We start from the raw sequence: 23,330 nt of genomic DNA, 5'->3' as shown, positions 1-23,330 counted from the left end.
TTTTTTTTTGCCACTCACCTTTACAAGCCACTCAGTCACTGTAGCAAGAGGGAATTCAATATCTAAGAATAAATACTTAACTAGAGGGCAGCTAATTAAGTATTTTAGAATAGTTATCTGATGAGTTTTGTTAAGCAATACACACATCCTTTTCCATTACAATATAACTACAGCTTCACACTCTACTTTCATAGCACAAGATTTTTAAGTGTCTTAAGATTGACTTTGTTAAACTAATCAATATTATTTTCACCAAAATCATTAGTTATTAATTTTTCCACTTAATATCTTCAAATCAAAAGGCTGTATCATGTCCCATTATTCAAAAAGATCTGTGATTTCACTGATGTGTACATTATTGACAGTGACTCATTCATGCCTGACCATCTTATGTGACTCTTAACAATATTCCCCAATAAGTTCACCACAGGTTAAGTCTTCCAATGTGCTGGGAGTCAATATTTGTTTTTTCTCGACATTCTGTGGATACAAAGACCCTTCAACAATCATCATCTGTTCTCACCACATGATAGCTGATCTTTTCTGACCACATATTTCTTTTATGACATTCTTTACTTCAGTTGTTCATAGTTCTTTTTTTTTTTTATCTACTACTGCCTCTTTACCCACCATAAGGGTCTCCATTACTTCCCTCTGGGTGATGATCAATCTTTATTTTTTGAAGACTATAGTGTCCCATGACTCAGATATGTAATACCACCAGCAATATATTGGTATTAACCAGACTGATCTTTGTTTCTGGGAGGTATTTAAGGCCAGTAAACGAGTTTTGCCATTTCCCCAAAGTAATCCCTCCCTTTCTCCTTCTCCTGCTTAATTATAGGCACAAACTATTATCCATTTTCAGTGTCTCTCCAAGGTATAATAGGTAAGTGCTCAAAGTTTTCTATCTAACTGCACTTTATAACCTATACAATAAGTATTTTTCACCTGGTTGATTTTCCATATATGGATGTTAGGGCCAAACTTTTTTAAATGGCAAGGGATACCATTCAGAAGGCTCTACAATATTCCAGTGCTGATGTAATAAATACACAATGCAATCTGCAAACAGTAAGAGCTAGAGGACCTGCAATTTAGACTAAAGGTTTAATATCATCTATGACAGAAGCGAATACCTAGAGCAAGTACACAACTGTTTTATAAGATTATCTCCACCATTCTATATTTCAAGCCTTCCTACATAATTCGAATGTACTTTGTACTAATGTACTAAAGAAAGACACTTTGTTGGAAGAGGCACTTTAAGTCAGTGGTTGTCAAAGGTTTTCTGAAGAGTCAACAAACAATAAGCAAGGCAAGAACTAGTAGTCTTTCCATCTTTTAGTTGATTGTTTAGGTAAAGATGTGCTTTCTGTTGTATGAGGTAATATTGTTCATAATCTTCCAATACCCTTCCACCTAAGATTTTATGGGCAGTTTTATACTGGAAACTAGTATTGTCCTTGGATTCTAAAGCTTGGTGCTCAGAAAGTACATTGAATGTTTACTGATAACATCCTTTTCAGTCTCTTTTGATCTCTTCATTATTGCAAATAATTTACATTTGTTGAATTTCTTCTGTATAGAATTATCCTGACTAGTTTCTATCATTTCTTCCGTCCATGTATCATCTTTCACCATCAACAACTCATTTAGTTAGCTTAAGTTGAAGTTGCCTTAATTGCACAATATCTTTTTCACTTTTTTATTCCTTCTTTTTGCTTTGCAAAAAAAAAATATTGATTTTTACTCTAAACAGTTGATGGTCTAATGTCAAACAACGATTTGTTCCTGTCCTATTTCCTGCCAATTTCATTTTTTGCATTGTTACTCAGTGCTAATCATATTCAGTGATTTCCAATTCTTTTCCTGGATAAAGTATTCATAAAGTTACAGGCATGAGGCTTCTCTGAAGTCTACAAGCTTTTGTCTCTTTCAATATATATCCTTGATTCATACCTTTCAACGTATTTTTTGCCATCCTCACCCATTCTCACACCTCTGTATCACGAAGTATTACAGTATATAATGATCAAATTCTTGTAGATTTTATCTTTTCATCTTCCACAACAAATATTAGTAAACAGCTATATTTATAACCCTTAAGGACAGGGACTATTATATTTATAACCCTTAAGAACAGTGACTATCTCTTTTTTATCTCTGTACCCCTAGTGCCTAGCATATAGAAAGCAGTTAGCACATTTTTGTCTAATTATTTCAATGACCCATTAAGGATATACTAATGACCAAAAGGCAGCATGCTGTACTGGTTAGAGAGAAGGTCTTGGATCCATAAAGACATGGATTTAAGCTGAGCTTTGAACACATAATGACTTGTGACCCTGGGCAAACCACTTAATTTCTCAGTGTTTGAGGCAACACTTTAAGCCTGTAAGTTGAAAAGAAAGTATCACCTGCAACTGGTACAAAAATATTCTTTGTTCGGGAGCTCCCTATACTTATGAAATCACACGTTTAGTCCCTGTTCTTATCTCTAGTTAAAATGGCTACTATGACACTGATGTGAATGGTAATGAAGTATTCTTAAAACAATTCACAAACAAAAACCAAACAATAACCTCTTATAGTCTTGGTTCTGCTCTTCCCTACAAGAGGCTACAGAAGTCTTATTTTCCAAGAATATATTTTACATCAGCAGTATGATGATCTCAGAGACCAATTAAAAATTAATAACAAAGCAAAACAAAATACTGTTTTTAAAATCATTACAGAATATACATCTCCTCCAAGAATATAAAAAATGATACACTGGTTAATATTTTCCTCCTTTAACTATGATAAGGTTCATGATCATCACTTCCTCCTTTAGCTCAGAAGGTAAGTAATAGATTTTAACTAGCCATAAAAATCAAAGAGAAAACCTAGTTAAGTTGGGGCTTAGGAGAGAACAAAACAACAGAGAAGGAAGGCAATTTCACATTGCATCTGCTGTGTCTAACTTCACAGTTATGGGTACACTGAGCTACCTTTAGCTTGTATACACTTTAAATGCATCAAATTTCTTACAGTTTTTTGAATTTAGGATCAGAACAGCAGGGGTTTAAATTCTAACTCAAGAATTAAATTGATAGTAAGTTTCTTACATAGGAGAAACAATAAAATGATAAATAATCAGAGCTGTCTCTCCAAAAATGAATTAAAGTATATGCTTAACATTGTGAACCCTTCTTCTCTGAAAGAATAAAATACATAATACAACTAAAAGCTAGAACCGCTTGCCTATTTATTCTTTAATTCATCTAATATTTCCAGCTACCTTTAGGGCTATAGAACAAGTTAGAATTAGAAAAAATATTTCATTTATTACTTATCAAATACAGCACTTAGATAGGTATTAAGCATTTATTGGCACCCGTGTTTCAGAAAGCATTCCAAAAGCATCTTACCTCGGAGAGTGTTTGAAGTAGTTGATTCACCTGAGCAAAGGCCTGTGGCAGAATCCCATCATAGTTTGACCTTGTACTAAAAGCATGTAACAAATGTCTGGAATCCTGAAGCAGAAATTTAGTTGTTGCCAAGTCCATTGTCTTAGCTGATGTCAAGAAATTTTAAAAAACAAAGTTGTTATTAGAGATCATACATATTATAAATCAATGAAACAGATACTCAGGAAGCTAATTAATGTTAATTATTTTTTAAAAACAGATGCACATATGCTAAATCTATACTAGATTCCAACTTTGACCAGTTGGTGTCAAAAATTAAGTGAGCAAAGAATCAACAAAGTCACTTTGGAGGTATGTGTTTTAATAATGTATACAATTACCTAATAGGTTCATCATAAAAATAAAGACCCTACTATCCATGTAAGCTATCATCCTCTACCTCTCCACTCTTTCTAAATTCCTAGAAAAAAAATTATCTTTTTAAGTGTCTCCACCTAAGCTCTAACTGGGTTCCTTCTCTTTGGCTCTATAATCCCTCACTTGGTGATCTTCTTACCTCCCATGGGTTCAATTATCTCTACAAAGATTAACATATATATCCATAGTGTGTGTGTGTCTCTCTTCCTTGAGCTTTAGTCATATTACCATCTACCTTTTGGACAATGTTAACAGGATTTCCCAAATGAAGCTCAAATTCAGCACTTTCAAAGCAGAACTAATTCTCTTTTTCCCCAAACTCTACCCTTCGTTGTACTTTCCTATCACTATTTAAAGGCATCACCATCCTCCTAGTCACCCAGACCAATAATCTGATATCACACTCAATTCCTCACCCTCACCACTCATATCCAAATCTGTTAATGAATCCTGTCATTTCTACCTTCACAATATCTTTTGTATATGCCTCTTTTCTCTCCATGCTCAAAGCCACCACCTTGGTTTGGGCTCTCACCGTATCTCACCTGCACTATTTCAACAGCCTTCAATCTAGTCTCCCTCCTTTGTTCAGCATTTGGAATTCTTCATAACCTGGGCTGTTCCTACCTTTCCAATCTTCCCTTTTCCACACATCCTTTGATCCAATTATACTGGCCTACTTACTGCTCCTCAAACAATACCCCAGTTTCTGCATCTGTGCTTTTGTACTGTACTGGCTATCTCTTATACCTAGAATGCTCTGTCCACTCACATCCATCTCTTAAGTTTTCTTATCTTCTTCACAACTCAGCTCAAATTCTACCTTCTGTAGGTGGTCTTTTTAACCCCCTATCCTGCCTTCCTAGTGCCTTCCCCTCTCATATTACCTTCCATCTACTATGTAGCTATCCTGTATGCACATATTTATTTGCATGTTGACTTCACCATTATAATGGGGGTGGGGTGACCGAGGTAAGGACCTTTCTTTCTATTCCCTGCACTTAGTACTACACCTGATACACAGTAGACACTTAATAAAAGTTTGTTGCCTGAGTGATAAAATGATGTATGTCATTCCCCACAAGTGATCAGATAATCATCAAGGTGATAAATTAAAATAAAGACGCTAAATGCAAAAATAAGTTTTCCTTTGCAAAAGTAAGTTTTTTACCCCTTCAGTGTTCTGTTGTTTTTATTTATTTTTTTAACATCACAGTCATTTCTGGATATACTGCTAGTTCTCTCTTCAGCACTCCACTCTTTCCCCACCATAACCACCTCCCACCCCACAAATGAACCCTACCTTTTAACAAATAAAAGTAGCTAAGCAAAAAACGACAGATGGAACAACAGTGTCTGACAACTGCAAGCAACATTTTACCCTCAATTTCTCTGGGAACATTATTAGTTTTTCAGTTATTTAGGGTTCAACTTCTACTTCCCTTATACTACTATGGGTGATAAATGCATTAATTTTTCATGCTCAATTTCATAAAATCCCTTAAAAGTTTCATAGGTAGTACTTAAATTTTAGCTCTTCAACAACCTTATTTCAGTTACATAATTATTATTTTACTACCATAAAATATAAACTAAAAAATAGCTTTAATTTGGGTTGGAAAGCATGATGATGTCTAGATGCATATTTGTCATCCAAATTATATTTACTATAAAAGTAAAACAAAATGAAATAACCTCAACTACAGCAGAGTAAACAGTGGGAGAAAAGAGGCGAGCCTTGGGGAGTAGATTGGAATCAAATTAGTATTAGCACAGCTAATTATTGGGAACAAGTCTTTGACATACATGAGATGGCATTAAAATAAATAAAAATTAATGAGGAAAAAAACAATGAATTTAATCTGAATGAATTAAATTCCCCAATAAAATGAAAGAAAAAAGGCAGAATGAATAAGAAATATTTTGCTACAGGCAATAAACACATTTAAAAATGAAGCCACTGGGAAGGCCAGGTGGCTCAGCGAGTAAGAGCACCGGCTCCAGTGTTGGGATGACCTGGGGATCAAATCTGGGCTCAGATACTTAGCACCACACCCAGAAATAACTGGCCCTGTAACCTTGAGCAAGTTACTTAACCCCGATTGCTTTAAAAAAAAAAAATGAAGCCACTGAATCAAAAGACATAGATAAACAAAATTTACTATGAACAAATACATTTGGTCACACACACACACACACACACACTGATTCCAAAAAAGGCAAGCATTGCATTATGATTTCAGACAAAGCAGTAAGAAAAATTCACACTGTCAAAAGGGATATTATTGGAGGAAAAGTTACTGTTCCTCTTGTAGAGCTAGATAAATCTAACAAAGAAAAAAAACACAGAACTGAATAGAATGTTGGAAACTGAAGCTAAAAAACTTTTTAATAAGAATATTATCTAAATAAGAACATTAATGAATAGACTTAATATTCAGCATTATACAGTACCTTTACAAAAATTGAATATGTACTAGCAAACAAAGAAAGTATATGCAGATATTAAAAAACCAGAAATAAATACATCCTTTATAAAACTAAGTTAACAAAACACTTCAGGAAGGACAAAGGATAGAGTTAAATGGGATCCTGAACAATGACCAGGTTAAATAAAAATCAATGTAACCACAAACATAAAAAAACACAAGATAACATACTAAAATTTTGGTAAATTAGCAATAAAATAGCAAAATTGCAAAACAGCAATAAAATTAACTGACGCAATTAAAACTCTTAAGTAATGGGACAGAAAAAAATTTCTAAGAACTATAATCACCTTTCTGTGCAGTACTACCAAAAACAAAAAGAAAATAGTGGAAAGAGAAATTCTCTTCAAAATTAACTCCAATATGCATAAAGCACGTGGGTGTTAACCTATGAATACACACTCAAGGCTTATATAAACACAACTACAAAACATTCCAGCCAAAATGGATGACTAGATGTCCCCCCCACACTCAACATTCCACATCCTTGCCTGAACGGATTTGCACAAACCAACAACCATGATGCCTAAAATACATACTTTCATCATCTTTGCCTCTCAGAATCCTTATCTTTTCTTCAAGGTGTCAATTCTTTGAAACCACCTCTAATCTACCTCTCAGACCCTTTAAATTCTCTCTGCTTCTTCTAAGTACAGTTATCTTTTCCAGATTGCAACTTTCCCCATAATGGTTTCAATATATTGTGGGTTGGCATAAGAAATTAAGTGGGAATTTAGGGGAGTTATGCAGAAGCAGCAGATACATGACAGGACACATAAAGGCCAGCAGACAACACAAAAAAAGTTTAGAAACTCAAAAATGCATAAAATACATGTAGAATATCATATTAACACCCCATAAAAGTAAAAGAAAAAATTCAGACTTCTCTGGCAAACAGTGAGGGCCAAAATATTTTAAGTGAATTTTCCAAATCACAGAAGTATTGCACCCTTAACTCCTGCGATGTGGAAGGGATAACTGTACATTCTATTTATATGTATTCATTTAACAAGGTACGTTTAAGTTCTCTACTCCCATCCCCAGTGGAACATAAGCCCTCTGAGGAAAGGTACTGTTTTATTTTTATTTTTGTAGCCCAAAAACCTAACACATTGTCTTGTATATAGTATGTGGTTAATAAATGTTGGCGGGATTCAATCTGGCTAGGGTAAATGTGTATTCCCAAATCTTGGCCTATACAATAATTAGCTGTCTATCATGTGCAAAGAGAATATTTGTGTTAGGTGCTAGGAATGAGGGGTGAGTGAGGTGGTTACAAAGATCTTCAGTTTTCATGAAGTTCACAGTATAAAAGGGTAATAAAACACATACATAGGTTAGCTACAATTCAAAAAATATAAAAGAAAATAATTTCTATACAAGGTCAATGGTAGAGAAAGAACTTGAAATAAGATGATCGTTTCTTAGAACAATGAATGAAGGCTTCATGGATAAAGTAGTATTTGAGCTGGCTTTAAAAGGTAGGATTTTAATAAGCTGAGAAGGAGGGGAGGGAAGATGGCATTAAGTGAGGAGAAAAATATTCCAGGCCTCAGAAACAGCATAAGTAAAGGCACAGAGGTAAAGTAGTATAAGCTGTGCATAGGTGGAAGTATACAATCTACTTTGGATATAACACTGATTGGATGGGGGAAGATAAGGCTAGAAAGGTAGGGTGTTTCCAAATTGTTTAAGCTCCTGGCTACCAGGCTGAGAAGCATAACCTTTATTCAAAAGGAAACAGGCAATCATTAAAGGACTTTGAGCAGAGGAGTAATGTGATCAGACCTGCCCAGATTAAAAAATTAATCTGGAAGAAGAATGAAATGGAGTTTAAAGACAAAAAATGGGAAGACCAGGCAAGATGCTAATAAGATAGTCCAAGTGAATGGCAATCAGAGCCCATACTAAATTGTTAACAGTGGAAGTGGAAAGGCGAGAGATGTGAGAGATACTGCAGCAGTGGAGTTGACATGATTTAATAATTAAGTAGATATGAGAAGTAAAAGTGAAAAAAATCCAAGTTAACAATGAAATCTAAAATATGAATGACTCAGTAAAGGGTAGTGACAATGAAAATAAGAAAGTTACCAAGAGAAGATCTTGATGGAAAGATACTAACTTCAGTTTTAGACATAAGGAGTTTAAAGTGTCCATAGAACATCTAGGTAAACATTATTCATAGGCCACTGGAGACGTGTACCTAAAGCTTAAGACAAAGATTAGGGCTAGATGTACATATGTGGAAGCCTTCTCCATCAAGGTGACAGCTGAAATCATGGGAATAACTCATATTACCCAGGAATACAGTGTAAAGCAAGAAAAAAAGAGGACCAAATATAAAACATCTACTCATCCGTCAATCCCTTGAAAAAGAATTGCAATTTAAATCAAACATTTTAAGAAACACCAATGTAACTTAGAAAAATGAAAGATTCCTACCTTTACAAAGACTTTCATATAGGCTCTCAATGGTCATAAGCAAGTTTTTCTCCACAACTAATCCAAAAACAGCTAACCAGTGTTTTTTAAAACACTGTAATAAATGTGCAAGTGTCCAAGGGGGCTTGAAGTATACCATCTGTAGTTAAAAAAAAAGTCAACATAAATTCAGAGTACGTTTACTATTCAGCTCCAAATGCCACCACCTGAGGGAGGCCTTTCCTGGTTCCCACCTCTACTCCTAACCATAAGCTAATGCTTTCTTCTCTACAGTTGCCTTCAATCTATTCTATATGTATCTTGAGGAGATTTATGCATTGCCATTAAAATGTAGGCTCCTTAAAGACAGGGAATGTCATTGTTTTCTCTTTGTAGCACCAATATCTAACATGGTGCCTGGCACATAATAAATGCTAATAAACTGCTTATTGAATAATTATTAAACTTCAATATTTTAAAAACTTTTGTTATTATGAATAAGCTCTCCACCATCATTTTAGTTGTCACAGTACTAATCAACATCTCATCTGATTAACTTAGTAAAAACAAGTTTCAAAATTTCAAAATCACTGAAAAAAACTAGTCTTTATAGACACAAGTTGTTGAATGCTCACCACTTGCCATGTATGGCGAATACGTCATGAATCCATGGTAAATGGATGGTTTCCTTCAGTACATTACATTTCTAAAACATCAGTAAGCAAAGGCTTTCCCTATGTCTACTGTTTGACAACTGGCTCATCAAAATCCATCTTTAGAAACCTCTCGCGCTGAGTTTGACACTCTACAATCTATTATATGGCAAACTATACCACAATGATGACAATTAGCAAAATATAGTGAATCTTTAAAAGAAATATCATTTACACAACCTTATAATAACAGTAAAAAATTAAATAGTTCTCATCATTATTAATAAGAGTGGCAGAAAAGGGCAGAGAATACTAAGAACCACTTTTTAGGAAGCACATAAACATTAATAGAACTTTGTATTCTAAATGCAAAATCTATATCCAATGAACAAAGATAATCATATTCTTTAGAACAGTCAATATTGAAATTCTCATGACAAGTGAAATTAGAAGACAAAAGGATATTATAGTTAACTGAAGAATATCTGAGAGGTTCAGTCTGAAGAGACAAACAAAAGAGTTGGTATAGTTGGTTTCATCATGAGCTCAAAGACAATAAGAAACAATTTCATGTGACACTTTGTCGTCTTTGTCTTTTAATTCTCTTAAGCATAATCACCATGGTAACCCCCAAAATAAATGAAGCTCAGGTGTCAATATCTGTTACAATAAAATACAAAAACTAAGAACTTGACAAGATCTTCCACATCAAGTCAACATGTACTCTGAAAGTCTTTTTGACTTCGATGTAAAGTGAGACAGAATGGAATGCTGGAAAAGTATGACTCAGGTTTAGGAAATGAAAAAAGCCTAGGACTTAAAGTCTATTTGGAAGCCTTGCACCTATATATCATTAAAATGTTCTTTAAAAACGAAATCAGAAGGTTACAGACATAACAAGCAGTAAACAATCTCAAAAATGATGTTAACTATATTTTCACAGATAGAAAATGATAAGCTGATTTTTTGAGTCATATCAGAATCAAGCTGTGTATAATCATCAACTAGATGGATTAAAGATCAAAAATAACACTAAATCAGATGAAAGGATAAAGGCCCTACACACAAATAACAGCTTCAAAGTGACCTATTGAAACAAATCACTGAAACAGCTTAGTGGGTAAGAGTGCTGGAATTAAGAGTCAGAAGAACTGAGTGTGGATCCTGCCTCAAATACTTACTAGCTGTGTGACCTAGGGCAAATGATTTAACTTCTCTCAGTCTGTTTCTTTATTTGTAAAATGAGGATAAGGAGAGCACCTATTTCACAGGGTTGTTGTAATAATGTGTGTTAACATCCTTAACCCACTATATAAATAAATACCATTGTTATATTGGAAAATGGCAAATGGAAAAAGATAAAATATACTGACCTTTAGCATAATTATTCCCTGCAAAAGCTTAAGTGATATACAGCAGTTGTCACAATGGAGAAATAAAAAAGACCTAGAAATTACCTTATCCAGAAAACACTCAATATCCTTACCAAACAGACAGACAGACATATTGGGCAAGGATAATAGACTGACAAAATTTCAACTTGGAAAGGATTTCAATGGCCATCTAGTCCAAAAACCTATACCTTCAAAAATAATCCATTCTATAACATTCCTGGAAAGTAGTCATCCAGCCACTGCTTAAAAGTCTCCAAAGAGAGAAAACTCAAAAGAATATTTCAGAACACGTCTCCACACTAAGAGCTGGCTCCAAGAAGAATGTGGTAAACAAATCAAGGGATGGGAATGATGAGTTCCATTCCAACCCTTCTGAAATAGCTAACCATGGGTATTGTCTCCAATACAACCATATCTACCGTTATCTTCCTACAATCCACCATTCCAATTCTCCCCTCTGCTATAAAAACTTTCAACTCGGACTTTCTAAGTAATACTCACTCTCAGGCAAGTAATAACCGAATGACTATCCAGACATGCACAAAAAAAAGAAGTGAAAGTGCCATTAGAAAAATCCTACCTCCCCCAAAATACCCACCCCTGTCCCTAACCACCTCAAGGTTCTGGCAGGTCCCCCTCTGCTGGCCTCAAGGACAGACTCTGAAACCCAGGACAATGATTAGAAAGTAAGAGTCTCGGGGGCGGCCAGGTAGCACAGCGAGTAAGAACACTGGCTCCAGTGTTGAGAACACCTGGAGATCGAATCCCAGGCTCAGACACTTAGCACCCACCCAGAAACACCTGGCCGTGTAACCTTGAGCAAGTTACTTAACCCCAATTGCTTAGGGGCGGCCAGGTGGCTCAGCGAGTAAGAGCATCGGCTCCAGTGTCGGGATGACCTGGATCAAATCCGGGCTCAGATACTCAGCACCACACCCAGAAATAATAACTGGCCGTGTAACCTTGAGCAAGTTACTTAACCCCAATTGCTTTAAAAAAAAAAAAAAAGAAAGTAAGAGTCTCATTCCTCCCCTTTCCTATCTACAAATCCCCTACCCCTACCCTCATTCTTTGTGTTGAGTAGGACAGAGTATCACAGGATGAATGGGCATCAGTCTGCCCTGCAGATCTCATTGCATATCTTTCCCATAAAACCCATTCCTCTTTCCAACTTCTTTACTTTTGTCAGGGGCGACACTATCTTTCAGCCACACGTGTTCACTACCTCAGTGCCATCTTCAACTCCTCACTTCCCCTCAACCCACATTAGATATGTTGCCCAATCAGTTGCCCAATCTTGTGACTTCTACCTCCATCTCTCACACAACAAATCCCCCTAGTTCAGGCCTTCATCATCTCTCACTTGAACTATCCAAACAGCCTCCTAATTTGTCTTTGCATCTCAAATCCCTTCCTACTCCAATCCATCAAAGTTGTCCTAAAGTACAGGTCTGACCATATCACCCTCCTATTTCAGTTATAAACTCCAGTAACTCCCTATTGACTCTAAGGTAATGTATCATTTCATCTTTATCTCATCCTTTTTTAATATCTTTGTTTAAATTTTATGATATTATTATTAACACGTAACACTCTCTATAACTTATAAATTAGCAAATAAATGTTTATTAGGGACAAGGTATTTACAATTCAGATTCATTTATGTAACAATACACAGGAGGATAAAGAAGATTATCAACAGTTTTATCTCACTCTCAACAAGAAGTGACAAGAACTAAAAGTCAGAATGAGTCAGAGAAAGCTTAGTCTGAGACCCAACTCTTAGAAGAATTGAAGGTTTGTTTTATAACATAACTCAAGGATAATTAAACAATAAAAGAAAAGAAAATACCACATACTACTACCTCCAAAAGGGCATATAAAGAACATAAAAATAACTACCAACCCATATACCTATTTTCTCAAGATTAACATAAGAGTATGAAAGATAGCTTTGATAAAAATATAAAGTAAATAAACTTTTGAAAATGGTGTTCTGTAACTGATCACATATTCACAGACACACAACTGACAGAAAGGTAAGGAGACTCTAAAATTCTACTGTATTTGTTGATTAACCAAAAAAAAAGACCCAGAATAGTTTTAAAAACTGTCTGCCAACAAAGTTTCTCATGCATTATCTTAGATTCAATAATTTAATTCAATCTAACAAACTTTTATTAGGCTCTTCTAGTATGCAAAACACTGCACTAAGCAATAAGAATACAAAGGCAAAAATAAAAGTACCTGCCCTTAAAGAGTTTACACGTCAGTATAGAGACATAAGTCAATACAAAAATTCACCAAGTAATTTCAAGAGGAGGGCACTATCATCTTGGAGAGATTAGGAGCAATCTAATAGCTTATTCCTGAAGGAACTACTTTGAAGGAAGCTCAGGATTCAAAGAGAGAACTGAGTAAAGTGCATTTCAGATGCTGAAGAACCACACACAGAAGAACTGAAAGGCAGAGGTGGAAATGTTGAGCATGAGGAATAGTTAGCAGGACAAGTCTGACTACAAGAGAGAGTATATAAAGGGGTCTAACATGAAACAAAACTGAAAAGATAAGTGGGAGCTATATTATAGAGCATGTTCTGTCCTACAAAGGATTTTGTATTTTACCTACAGGTAATAGAGAGATACTGGAGATTTTAAAGAAGAGGAGTGACTTCATCTGAATTCAAATTTTAGATATATCAATTTGGCAACTACAAAGAAGATGTACTGGAGAGAGGAGAACTGAAGCAGGGAGAATAATTCTAAAGTTATTACAATAACCCAGCGGTGAGGTTTTGAGGACTATAACTAAGTTACCAACTATGTGAATAGAGAGAAGGAGACAGATGTAACAGATGCTGTGAAAGCAGAATCTACAAGACTTGGCAACTGATTAGATATCAGAAGTAAGAGGGAAAAGTCAAGGTTACAAAACTTGGAAGGACAGTGGTGGCCTTGATGTAAATAATGGAAGTTTGGAGGAAAGAGATTTTGGAAGAAAATATAGTAAGTTGTGTTCTGATTGTGTTAAACTGAGTACCTACTGGACATTCAGGTAGAAAAGTCTTAACAACCTTGTGGGGGCTAGGGTTCATGAGAAAGATCAGGGATAGATATACAGATTTGAGAGTCATCTACATAGGGATGATAACTGAAAGCACGAGATGACCCTGTGATAGAACATAGAGAGAAAAGACAGATCAGGACAGAGGGTTAAGCAATGTCCACAAGATCATCTAAAATTCCTTGACAAATACAATCAGAGTTATTAGTTTTCTTCAATGGCTTCTGATTAGTAATACCAAACAAGGCATGTGAAAGGGAGACATATAGTCATCAAGGGTATTCATCACTATTATGACATATAACTTTGTGCAGGGTCCAAATAGTGTGGTCCAACTAGTGATACTGCTAGTTAAAACATAAGAATTTTTAAATAATAAAAAAAGGAGACAGCCAAAGGCTAATGGAAATATGTTTGGTGGGCACAAAGTAAACTGAAATAACATAAGGAATAATACAGTATAAACATGATCAGGAAAGGGAGTCAGTCAGTCATGTAGCAATAATGAGAAATAACAAATAAACAGATCAAGTGCTGCACTGGTACCCACAATACATAAAAAGATCATCTAGAGGAAAGTCCCTAGTATACCTAGTAGATCCACTCTGAAGGATCTACGGGAGAGTAAAAATAAGACTAAAAATAAACATTGAATAAATCAAGTAAAAATTAAAACATTGATTAAAAAATCTATAAGCTGAGAAGTACACAGCTTGTGATCTACATATATGATGGCAGATACCTATTTTCATGAGATTACAGATCAAAGGAAGCTTGGACCTACGGTAAATTCAAAATATTTTTCTACTAAACCTTTAATTACACAGCTTTCTATATGATTAATGGTCAAATGATTCGGCATAGAAAACTTGAATATAAGCTATAATTAGCATTACTTTTCAATGCATACCTAAATATTTTCTTTTTTTGAAAGAGATTGCATTTTAAAAGTATAGCCAATATTTGGGGACAACTTATGTATGGAGTTGTATGGTACACCTGTAAATGCTAGCTACAATTTAAATGTTATATATTCTTGGTAAATATTAAAACAAAACAATTAGTTTTGGGAAAATATTTTCAGAGTTTAATACAAGAATATCCATGTTTCTCATACTCACCCCTAAGTTCTTTTAAGATTACTTTTTTGTACTATACCCAAAGGTATATAAATGAATATATATATTATATATAGGATATATAATATAGATATATATCATATATACATATAAAACTATGCATACCCTTTGATCTAGCAATACCACTACTAGGTCTATATCTCAAAGAGACTGGGGGGAAAAAAAGGGAAAAGAACATATCTGTACAAAAATATTTATAGCAGCTCTTTTTGTGGTGGTTAAGATTTGGAAATTGAGGAAGATATTCGTCTACTGGGGAATGGCTGAACAAGTTGTGGCATATGACTATAATGGAATATTATTGTGCTATAAGAAATGACAAGCAGGATGATTTCAGAAAAACCTGGATTTACATGAACTGATACAAAGTGAAGTGAGCAGAACCAGAAGAACACTGTACACAATAACAGTAATACTATACGAAAAACAACTGACTTAGCTATTCTCAGCAATACAGTGACCCAAAAGAATTCCAAAGGAATCATGATGAAAAATACTATCCACCTCCAGAGAAAGAACTGATGTCTTCTGAATACAGATCAAAGCATACCATTTTTCACTTTCTTTTTTTGTTTGTTTTCTTGCATGAAATGACTGCACGTGTATTACCTATATAAACTGCTTAACCATCTCAAGGATGGACAGAATGTGCAACTCAAAACTTAAAAAAAAAGAATTTTAAAAATTGTTTTTACATGTAAGTGGGGAAAATATATATATATATATTTTTTTTTTTTAAAGATTACTTTGGGGGGGGGGGGTTAAAGCAAGTTATTCAGAAACTATGCTCTCTTCTGCCAAAAGAGAATTCATCTTTACAGTAAAAAGAGTACTTTTTTATTTTCAGAAAAGGTGATTTCAAAATTTCCAGAAAATAACAAGAAAGATATGCATTTTTAAATCACATTAAAGTCAGTATCCTTTCACTTAAGTAATTTTTCTTGAGAACAATATTCTTAAACTTTGATCAGAAATTTTCAGTCAATTATAGTTGTAATAATCACCTCTAGCCAGAGGTCTCCAAAAGCAATTTTCATTTCTGTTTCTAATATAGAAGACAAAGCTGTTCCAAGACATTTTTCAAGCTCAGAACTAATATTTTCAAGTAGAATGGCCATTCCAGATGATATAGTATTTCCCTTGCAGTTTTTCTCTAGGAGTTTTGCATCTGGAAAATAAAGATAGAGGGCATTAAGAGCATATACTATATAGCTAGTAATAGACAAGTTGACATAATATATCTCTTTTTCTAAAAGTCTATTGTAGGGGTGGCCAGGTAGCGCAGTGAGTAAGAGCGCTGGACCCAGTGTCAGGAGACCCAGGATCGGTTCTGGCCTCAGATACTTGGCACCCACACAAAATAATTGGCCGTGTAACCTTGAGCAAGTTACTTAACCCCAATTGCTTTAAAAAAAAAAGTCTATTGATTATGGCTCCTAGAGAACAGCAGAAATACTCTTGAGCACAAGATGTAGAAATAACAAGTATAATTAAAATGTTAATGTTACAAACAGGTTCCACTTTTTAATTTTTTTAAACTAAAAAATATAATTGAATGGAGTTATTCTACCGTAGATATCTAAGATCTGTGCACTGTCTAGTCCAGTGCTTCTTAAAGTGTGGGTCACAATCCCAAATGGGTCTAGATTTTAGACTACTATCGCTGCTATTCTGAAGTTGGTAAAAGCTATATAACCTTTTAATAAAGGTATCAGAATTAATATCTATGCTTTGGATTATTATGAAACTACTTCTAAAATGTTTATTTAATGAATCTTCAACAATGAAAAATTTATTCTTTATGATCTTAGCCCAGAGCTAAGATGACTTGTCTTAAAAGATGCACAAATCTGTTAAAGGTTATTCTATTTCCCCTCCATTCCTTTCATTCATTCATTTAAATAATTTTCATCTTAACTTAATTGATACCACTTAATTGATACATTTTTTTAAAAACCTTAAATATAATTTCTCTATGGTAAAACTCATAATATTTGAAGTTTACCTATGATAACCCTATAGATATAACAAATTAAGAAAATCTGTACCTCTAATTTTGTTAAACTGAAAATTTTCACCCTCAAGGGCAAAAGATCAGAATACACACACACATACACGTTCATAAATAAATAACATTTAATATGTGTGATCAAATTAAAGATTGGGGGATGGGCTGCCATGTATATAATGATATTACCAATGGTATGGTTTGATGTTAAGTTCCACCATGTATTTTCATAAAGATGAAAAAATTATTTTGTCAAAGAAAAATAGGAAAATCATTACTACTATTATTAGTAAACAGTAATAGCTAGCATTTATAAATTGCTTGAAGGTTTACAAAGCATTGTAAACGAGTTACCTGATTTGATTCTCACAACAACACTATGAGGTCAGTAATATTATTATTCCCATTTTATGTACATGTAGCAAGACTGGATCTTAGGTCTTCCTGACTCCAAGTCCAGCATTCCATTTACTAGATTACCTCATGAGTACTAGATAAAGCAACAGCATCCATCTTCCTTGTTTCTACATTATTTATTCAGCATGAAAAGTAGTACTATTATAGGATTCCTGCAAAAACCTCCAATTTGAATGAGTACAATATTCAGAGCAAGTTGTTAAAACTGAAAGTCGCATAATTTAGGACCTCCATAGAATTTAAACTATTTTTAAACTGTATGTTCAAACATATTTTGTGTCAAAGAGCTATAGAAAGTCACCTTATACCTCAACTGAACTTGCCCCAAGTAGCTAATGTGCTTTTAAAAACAACCACCCAGTTTAGGCTTATTTTTTAAACTCAAAGTTAGTTCTTATGTTACAAACATAACATATCTCAACTTACATGAGCATCTCATTATACTAAAAACAGAAAGAGAATTCTATATGAACCTCTATTATGTTCAATTAGACAAAAAATATCAATTACAAATGTTGCAAGCTATCAATGATTATTGTAAATGGACTGTTATATGTAGCTTATTGAAATATAAATATAAGAACACTAACCTGCTTTGACGGGCTGATCAGAAACGTGTGGTTGATTGTCCACAGTTACTGGTTTGGGACTGAGAGTCAGTAACTCTGCACTTAATTCTGTTTTACTGAGTGATTTTACACCACTTATTATGCTTTTATTACGTAAATTTCTATCATCCCTGTGGAGAAAATTGCATTTTTCCTTGTTATGGTATAATAAAGTACTACAAATAGAACATAAAATAATATGACAAAACAGAACTCAGAAACCAAATGTTCTTAGATAGGATCAGTGATTTTTAAAAAACAAAAAGATCTCTTAAAGAATCTGTTAATCATAAAATTGTGAATGTAAAAAGAGGCAACTGATAAAGTTTTATTCATTTCATATCTCTTCAACATTCAACTAATATATTTTTCAATAAAGTTATAAGAAAGCAACTACAGGGGACAGCTAGGTGGCACAATGAATATAGCACCAGCCCTGGAGTCAGGATGACCTAATGTCAAATCCGGCCTCAGATACTTGACACACTTACTAGCCGTGTGACCTTGGCCAAGTCACTTAACAACTGCCTTGCCTTCCCCCCTCCAAAACAAAATAAAAAAAAAGTAAAAGAAAGCAACTACACTTAGTATTTTTGAAAACGAACCCTTAAAATTCTACAATAAATTGGGTAACTTTTAGAAGGCAGAATCTTAAAAGTTTTTTAGGACAAAAGAGAAATTTTTTTAAACCTAACAGGAACGATACAATGGTGAAAACATATATAAGATCACAAAGATTATTTACATATGCAAATAGAAAAAGTAAAAACAAAATAAAAATATTTGAAAAACAGAAAAGGAAAATAAGGACACCATAATGAGGATTGTGTAGATAGAACAGTAGGCATTTTTAACACCCTAACCAGAACTGTTCATATCAGGAAATACCAGCAAGTACAGTAAATATAATAAAGAGCTTTTAAAGGCTACAATATTTTAAAATAAGCTACTACTTGTAAATTCAGTGGTTAAACTACAACTAGGAAAAACAGGTTTTCCCTTGTCTCACAGAATCAAGTCTCCAAATGTACACCAAACTGCCTCCCGAGGTTTCATCTAACATTCCAAACAAATAGCATCTTTTCAGATTAAGTTAAATACAGTATGACTTCAAATTTTAAAAGATTTTTGAATATAAATAAAATATCAAAATTATTTACATTAAATATTACTGGTTTTCTATATTCTTCCTTTTCCCCTTTGAAATTTTAACTTATTAAAATGGCAGCTATGAGTAAGGGTGAGAATTAAACAAATATCTAGAAATTTTTTATTTTAAGCCACTATTTTCAGTAATGGAATTTTAAATGGCTTAATGATTGATACTGACTACCTATTTCAGATTTTAGTGGGCAGCAAAAACAACTGCAGAATGACAAAATTTGACTAGGCTTAAAATTAATAATGAATATGTCCTAAGGAAATCAATTATTAATTTTCCTTCATTTTTAAAATAAAAACATTACATTCCACCAAAATAAGCAAAATGGTAGTACTTTGCACTAAAAAAGCCCACTGCATGTGAAAATCTCAACACTGCTCAATTTCTAGGACTATTTTTTGTATAGAACTACAATCTCTTAATATTTAAATGTTCAATTTGGGAATGAAACTCTGACTAAAATTCCTAACTTAAAAGCACTTCTCTGGCTCCTAAAACCATACTTTAAGTTAACCTTTCTTTTTCGGCTTGCACAAAGAAATGCCCATGACAGTTCCTTAGATACTGCAGCCATTTGTGCGGACAATTTTCTCTTTAAAATGTTATAAATGGTAGTTAAGACCCCAAGACAATTCACAGGTTTAAAAATATAGGAACTTGGTTCTGAGTTGGCTCTAAACATCCCCATTTTTCTTCCTTATATCAGATCCCAGGGATTAGCCATATATTTTCTTTTGTCAGCATCTACTGCTTTTTTTTTCTGGTTTATTTCATTTCTCCTAAGGCCACCAATGTACATGATAATAAATATTATAGCTTTCTCAAAGACCAACCCAACAAGACAACCAGACAATAAGTGTTTGGTGATAAGAATAAAACAGTTAAGAAATAAAACAACACTGGGGCAGCTAGGTGGCACAGTGAGTAAAAGTGCCAGTCCCAGAGTCAGGAGGACCAGAGTTTGGTTCTGGTCTCAGACACTTAACACCCACACAAAAAAACTAGCCATGTAACCTTGGGCAGGTTACTTAACCCCAATTGCCCTCCAAAAAAGAAATAAAGCAACATGGGCAACTAGGTGGTATGGTGAATAGAGTGCCGGCCTTGAAGTCAGGAGGACCTAAATTCAAATCTGGCCTCAGACACTTAACACTTACTAGCCATGTGACCTTGGGAAAGTCACTTAACCCTAACTGCCCTAAATCCCCACCTCCAAAAAAAGTAATAACACGACATCTTACAGGTGAGTTCATTTAATTAAAGAAAAAAAACTCTGTATAGCAGAAATAATTCTAGACTTAGAGGCAAGTGGTCTGAATCCCAGCATAGCTTGGATGCTCTCTGGCCATATTACCTCAAAGTAAGTCATTAACCTTTTTGAACCTCATTTTTTTACCTTCCTGGAGATAATAAAACATGAACCATGAGACTCATGGGGTTGTTTTAAGAACTTTGTGAACTTTAAAGGATTATGTAAATGTAAATCTAAGTTATTAATTGGAGATGGTTCCACCTATCTAAACTTGTTTTCTACTTGCTTACCAAAAATTCATTCATGAAAACAGTAGCAAAATTAAACCAAATAAAAATAATTATAAGGTATTCAACAAGAGAATTACTGCCCCAAGATCAAATAATCTTAGCAGAATTTGCTTATTTTAGAATAGACTGCAATTTATGTTCCTAAAGTTTGATTGTAAATTAAATGTAGTTGAACATGTTTTCTCTTTAAAATGTTATAAATGGTAGTTAAGATCCCAAGACAATTCACAAGTATAAAAATATAGGGAGTTTTCTTGGTTCTGAGCTAGCTCCAATCATCTCCATTTTTCTTCTTTCTATCAAGTCCCAGGGATTAGCTATATATTTTCCTTTATCAACATGTATTGCTTTCTTTCTGGTTTATTTCATTTCTCCTAAGGCCATCAAAGTACATAATAATAATTGCTATTATTATAACCTTCTCAAAGATCAACCCAACATGAATAAGGAAGGTAGGGAAAGGGAAGGGGGGGAAACACAAAGGAAATGCCTGACAAAGTGATAGGTTTTGGGGATACTCCTGAGTGGGGTAGTACACCAGCCAATGTGATGAAACTTTTACTATAAATCTAAGCTTATTCAAAACCATAGTGATGATCAGACTGACAAAAAGAAGAGCAAAATGAGCGGTCCTCCTTTGTATTCTAGAAATATAAGACAGTAAAATACAACACTGGAACAAATGAAAACACATGTCTTCGTTATATGCCAATACCATATTATGACAAAACTGAAAACAGCTTTTTTCAGAGATACCCTCAGACCAGGCCAAATAACAATGTAACCTTAAACGTCAATCTTTTTAAAAAAATTTTTAAATTTAATAATTTAATTTTATTTATATAATTTATATATAAATATTTATATATAATAGTTTATATATACAACTTAATAATTCAATAAATTTAATTAATAAAATAAATAAATAACATTTAAATTTAATTAAAATTAAAAAAAAAAATCTAAGTTCCAACTACCTTATGAGAAAATTTTTGCTCTGTTTCTATATAATACCTGACCTGGGCTGGGGTTAGTGCGGGGGTCCACAACATTACTTTGTTCTTCTGCCACCCAGGATGACTGGCCTCTTGTGAGTAAACTCCTTTGAACAATTCATTCAACCTAATTAACCTCAATAAATGCTATTAAATAGCCAAGCTTGTTTAAGTACCTCTTTCTTTGGTATCTCAGTTATTCCCTGGGTATGCCACCCTATAATTGGCATAATTAGGGGAAGACAGTCTACCCCACTGCAAAAATTAAGACTACAAATGGAATCAAAAAACAACAAAATACACAAAAAATCAACATCAATCAAAAATTTTAGCCCAGAAGCTTGAGAAGCTAAAAAATTAGGGCAGCTAGAACCTGTAAAGAAGACAACATATTAAATTTCTGGCTGCTTATATCAGTATTCTATGTTTTTTGAGTGTACACCCCTACCCTTCATGGTTTAAATCCAGCATCACCTTCTACATAAAGGATTTCCTGATCCTCTCTAGAAGTTAGAGTCTTCCTTCAAAATTATCTGGCCTCTATTTTGTATATATAACATCAACAACTATATATGCAAACAATGGCACTCCTCAAAGACAATGACTTTTATCCTTGTCTTTGGTTCCCCATTACCTAAGTATAATGACCAGCACATCTTAGGTACTTAATAAATTTTTACCGATTTTTCATTACCTTCCACTATGCTGCTTCTGTCACCTCTGCCAGTCCAGACTCTCCCCACTGCCTTCTTCAGCCTTCATCTGTCCCCACTGTCCTTAGCCCTCATCTTTGTGTAAGGACAACCTACCCAAAGCACCAGTAACATACCAGTAAATATCTTTGCTAATTACTGCAAAGCCCGTAACTCATTTCTGCATTCCTGGTTTATTCATGTACTATAAATATATAGTATTTCACATCTACTAGAAAACTGTTCACTTTTTAAAATGTGTTACCAACTTAAGAATGTCAAGAACAATTAATACAAGGGGCAGCTAGGTGGCGCAGTGAGTAAAGTACGGGCCCTGGAGTCAGTTCTGGCCTCAGACACTTAACACCTACACAAAAACAAACTAGCTGTGTAACCTTGGGCAAGTTACTTAGCCCCAGTTGCCCTCCAAAAGGCAAAAAAAAAAAAAAAAAAAAAGAACAATTAATATAAAATGTGGCATTTTCAGGGAGATAGTTTGGGGCCATTAGGGTTCTGCCCAATCTTAAATTCGTTATTATATCTCTAAGTACAACTTTGCATGATTTAAAAAATAATCAGAACATCTTATTAACCACTCAATGCAGATGGATGATTTGGACTTTATAGTATAAAATCCTTAAAGAATACCACAGAAAGATAAATAGGACAAATCGATGAAAGGTTTAAAGCTTGAATCCAGAGTTCCCATTGAACAAGCAGATAAAGATGATACCTACAAACAGCCTACTCTCTCCAACACAAGGTACATCAAGCAAAAAAAAAAGGGGGGGGGCAACTATGTGGCACAGTGAATAGAGCACCGGCCCTGGAATCAAGAGAACTTTAGTTCAAATCCGGCCTCAGACAGTTAACACTTACTAGCCATGTGACCTTAACCCCAACTGCCCCTCCAAAAA

The 23,330-nt window shown here is 34.2% G+C and overlaps 1 protein-coding gene across 4 annotated transcripts in view; it reads right to left on the bottom strand.

Moving 5' to 3' along the window:
- Positions 1–23,330, bottom strand: part of SWT1 (SWT1 RNA endoribonuclease homolog) — a 181,378-nt gene that overhangs the window by 107,505 nt on the left and 50,543 nt on the right. For all 4 annotated transcript variants that reach the window (XM_069074419.1, XM_069074421.1, XM_069074422.1 and 1 more), the window contains exons 11-14: positions 18,005–18,153; positions 15,994–16,157; positions 8,762–8,900; positions 3,414–3,559 (exon numbers count right to left, since the gene is read on the bottom strand). In XM_069074419.1, coding sequence (XP_068930520.1) covers positions 3,414–3,559; positions 8,762–8,900; positions 15,994–16,157; positions 18,005–18,153 — 598 coding nt within the window. The remainder of the gene's footprint in view (positions 1–3,413; positions 3,560–8,761; positions 8,901–15,993; positions 16,158–18,004; positions 18,154–23,330) is intronic.

The sequence above is a fragment of the Petaurus breviceps genome, unplaced genomic scaffold, assembly GCF_028583685.1.
Source record: "Petaurus breviceps papuanus isolate PSGF00001 unplaced genomic scaffold, PetGlider_PUasm1.0 90895, whole genome shotgun sequence".
Taxonomy (NCBI): Eukaryota; Metazoa; Chordata; class Mammalia; order Diprotodontia; family Petauridae; genus Petaurus; species Petaurus breviceps.
Note: the sequence above shows the minus strand (reverse complement) of the source record. Positions and strands in the feature narration are given on the sequence as shown.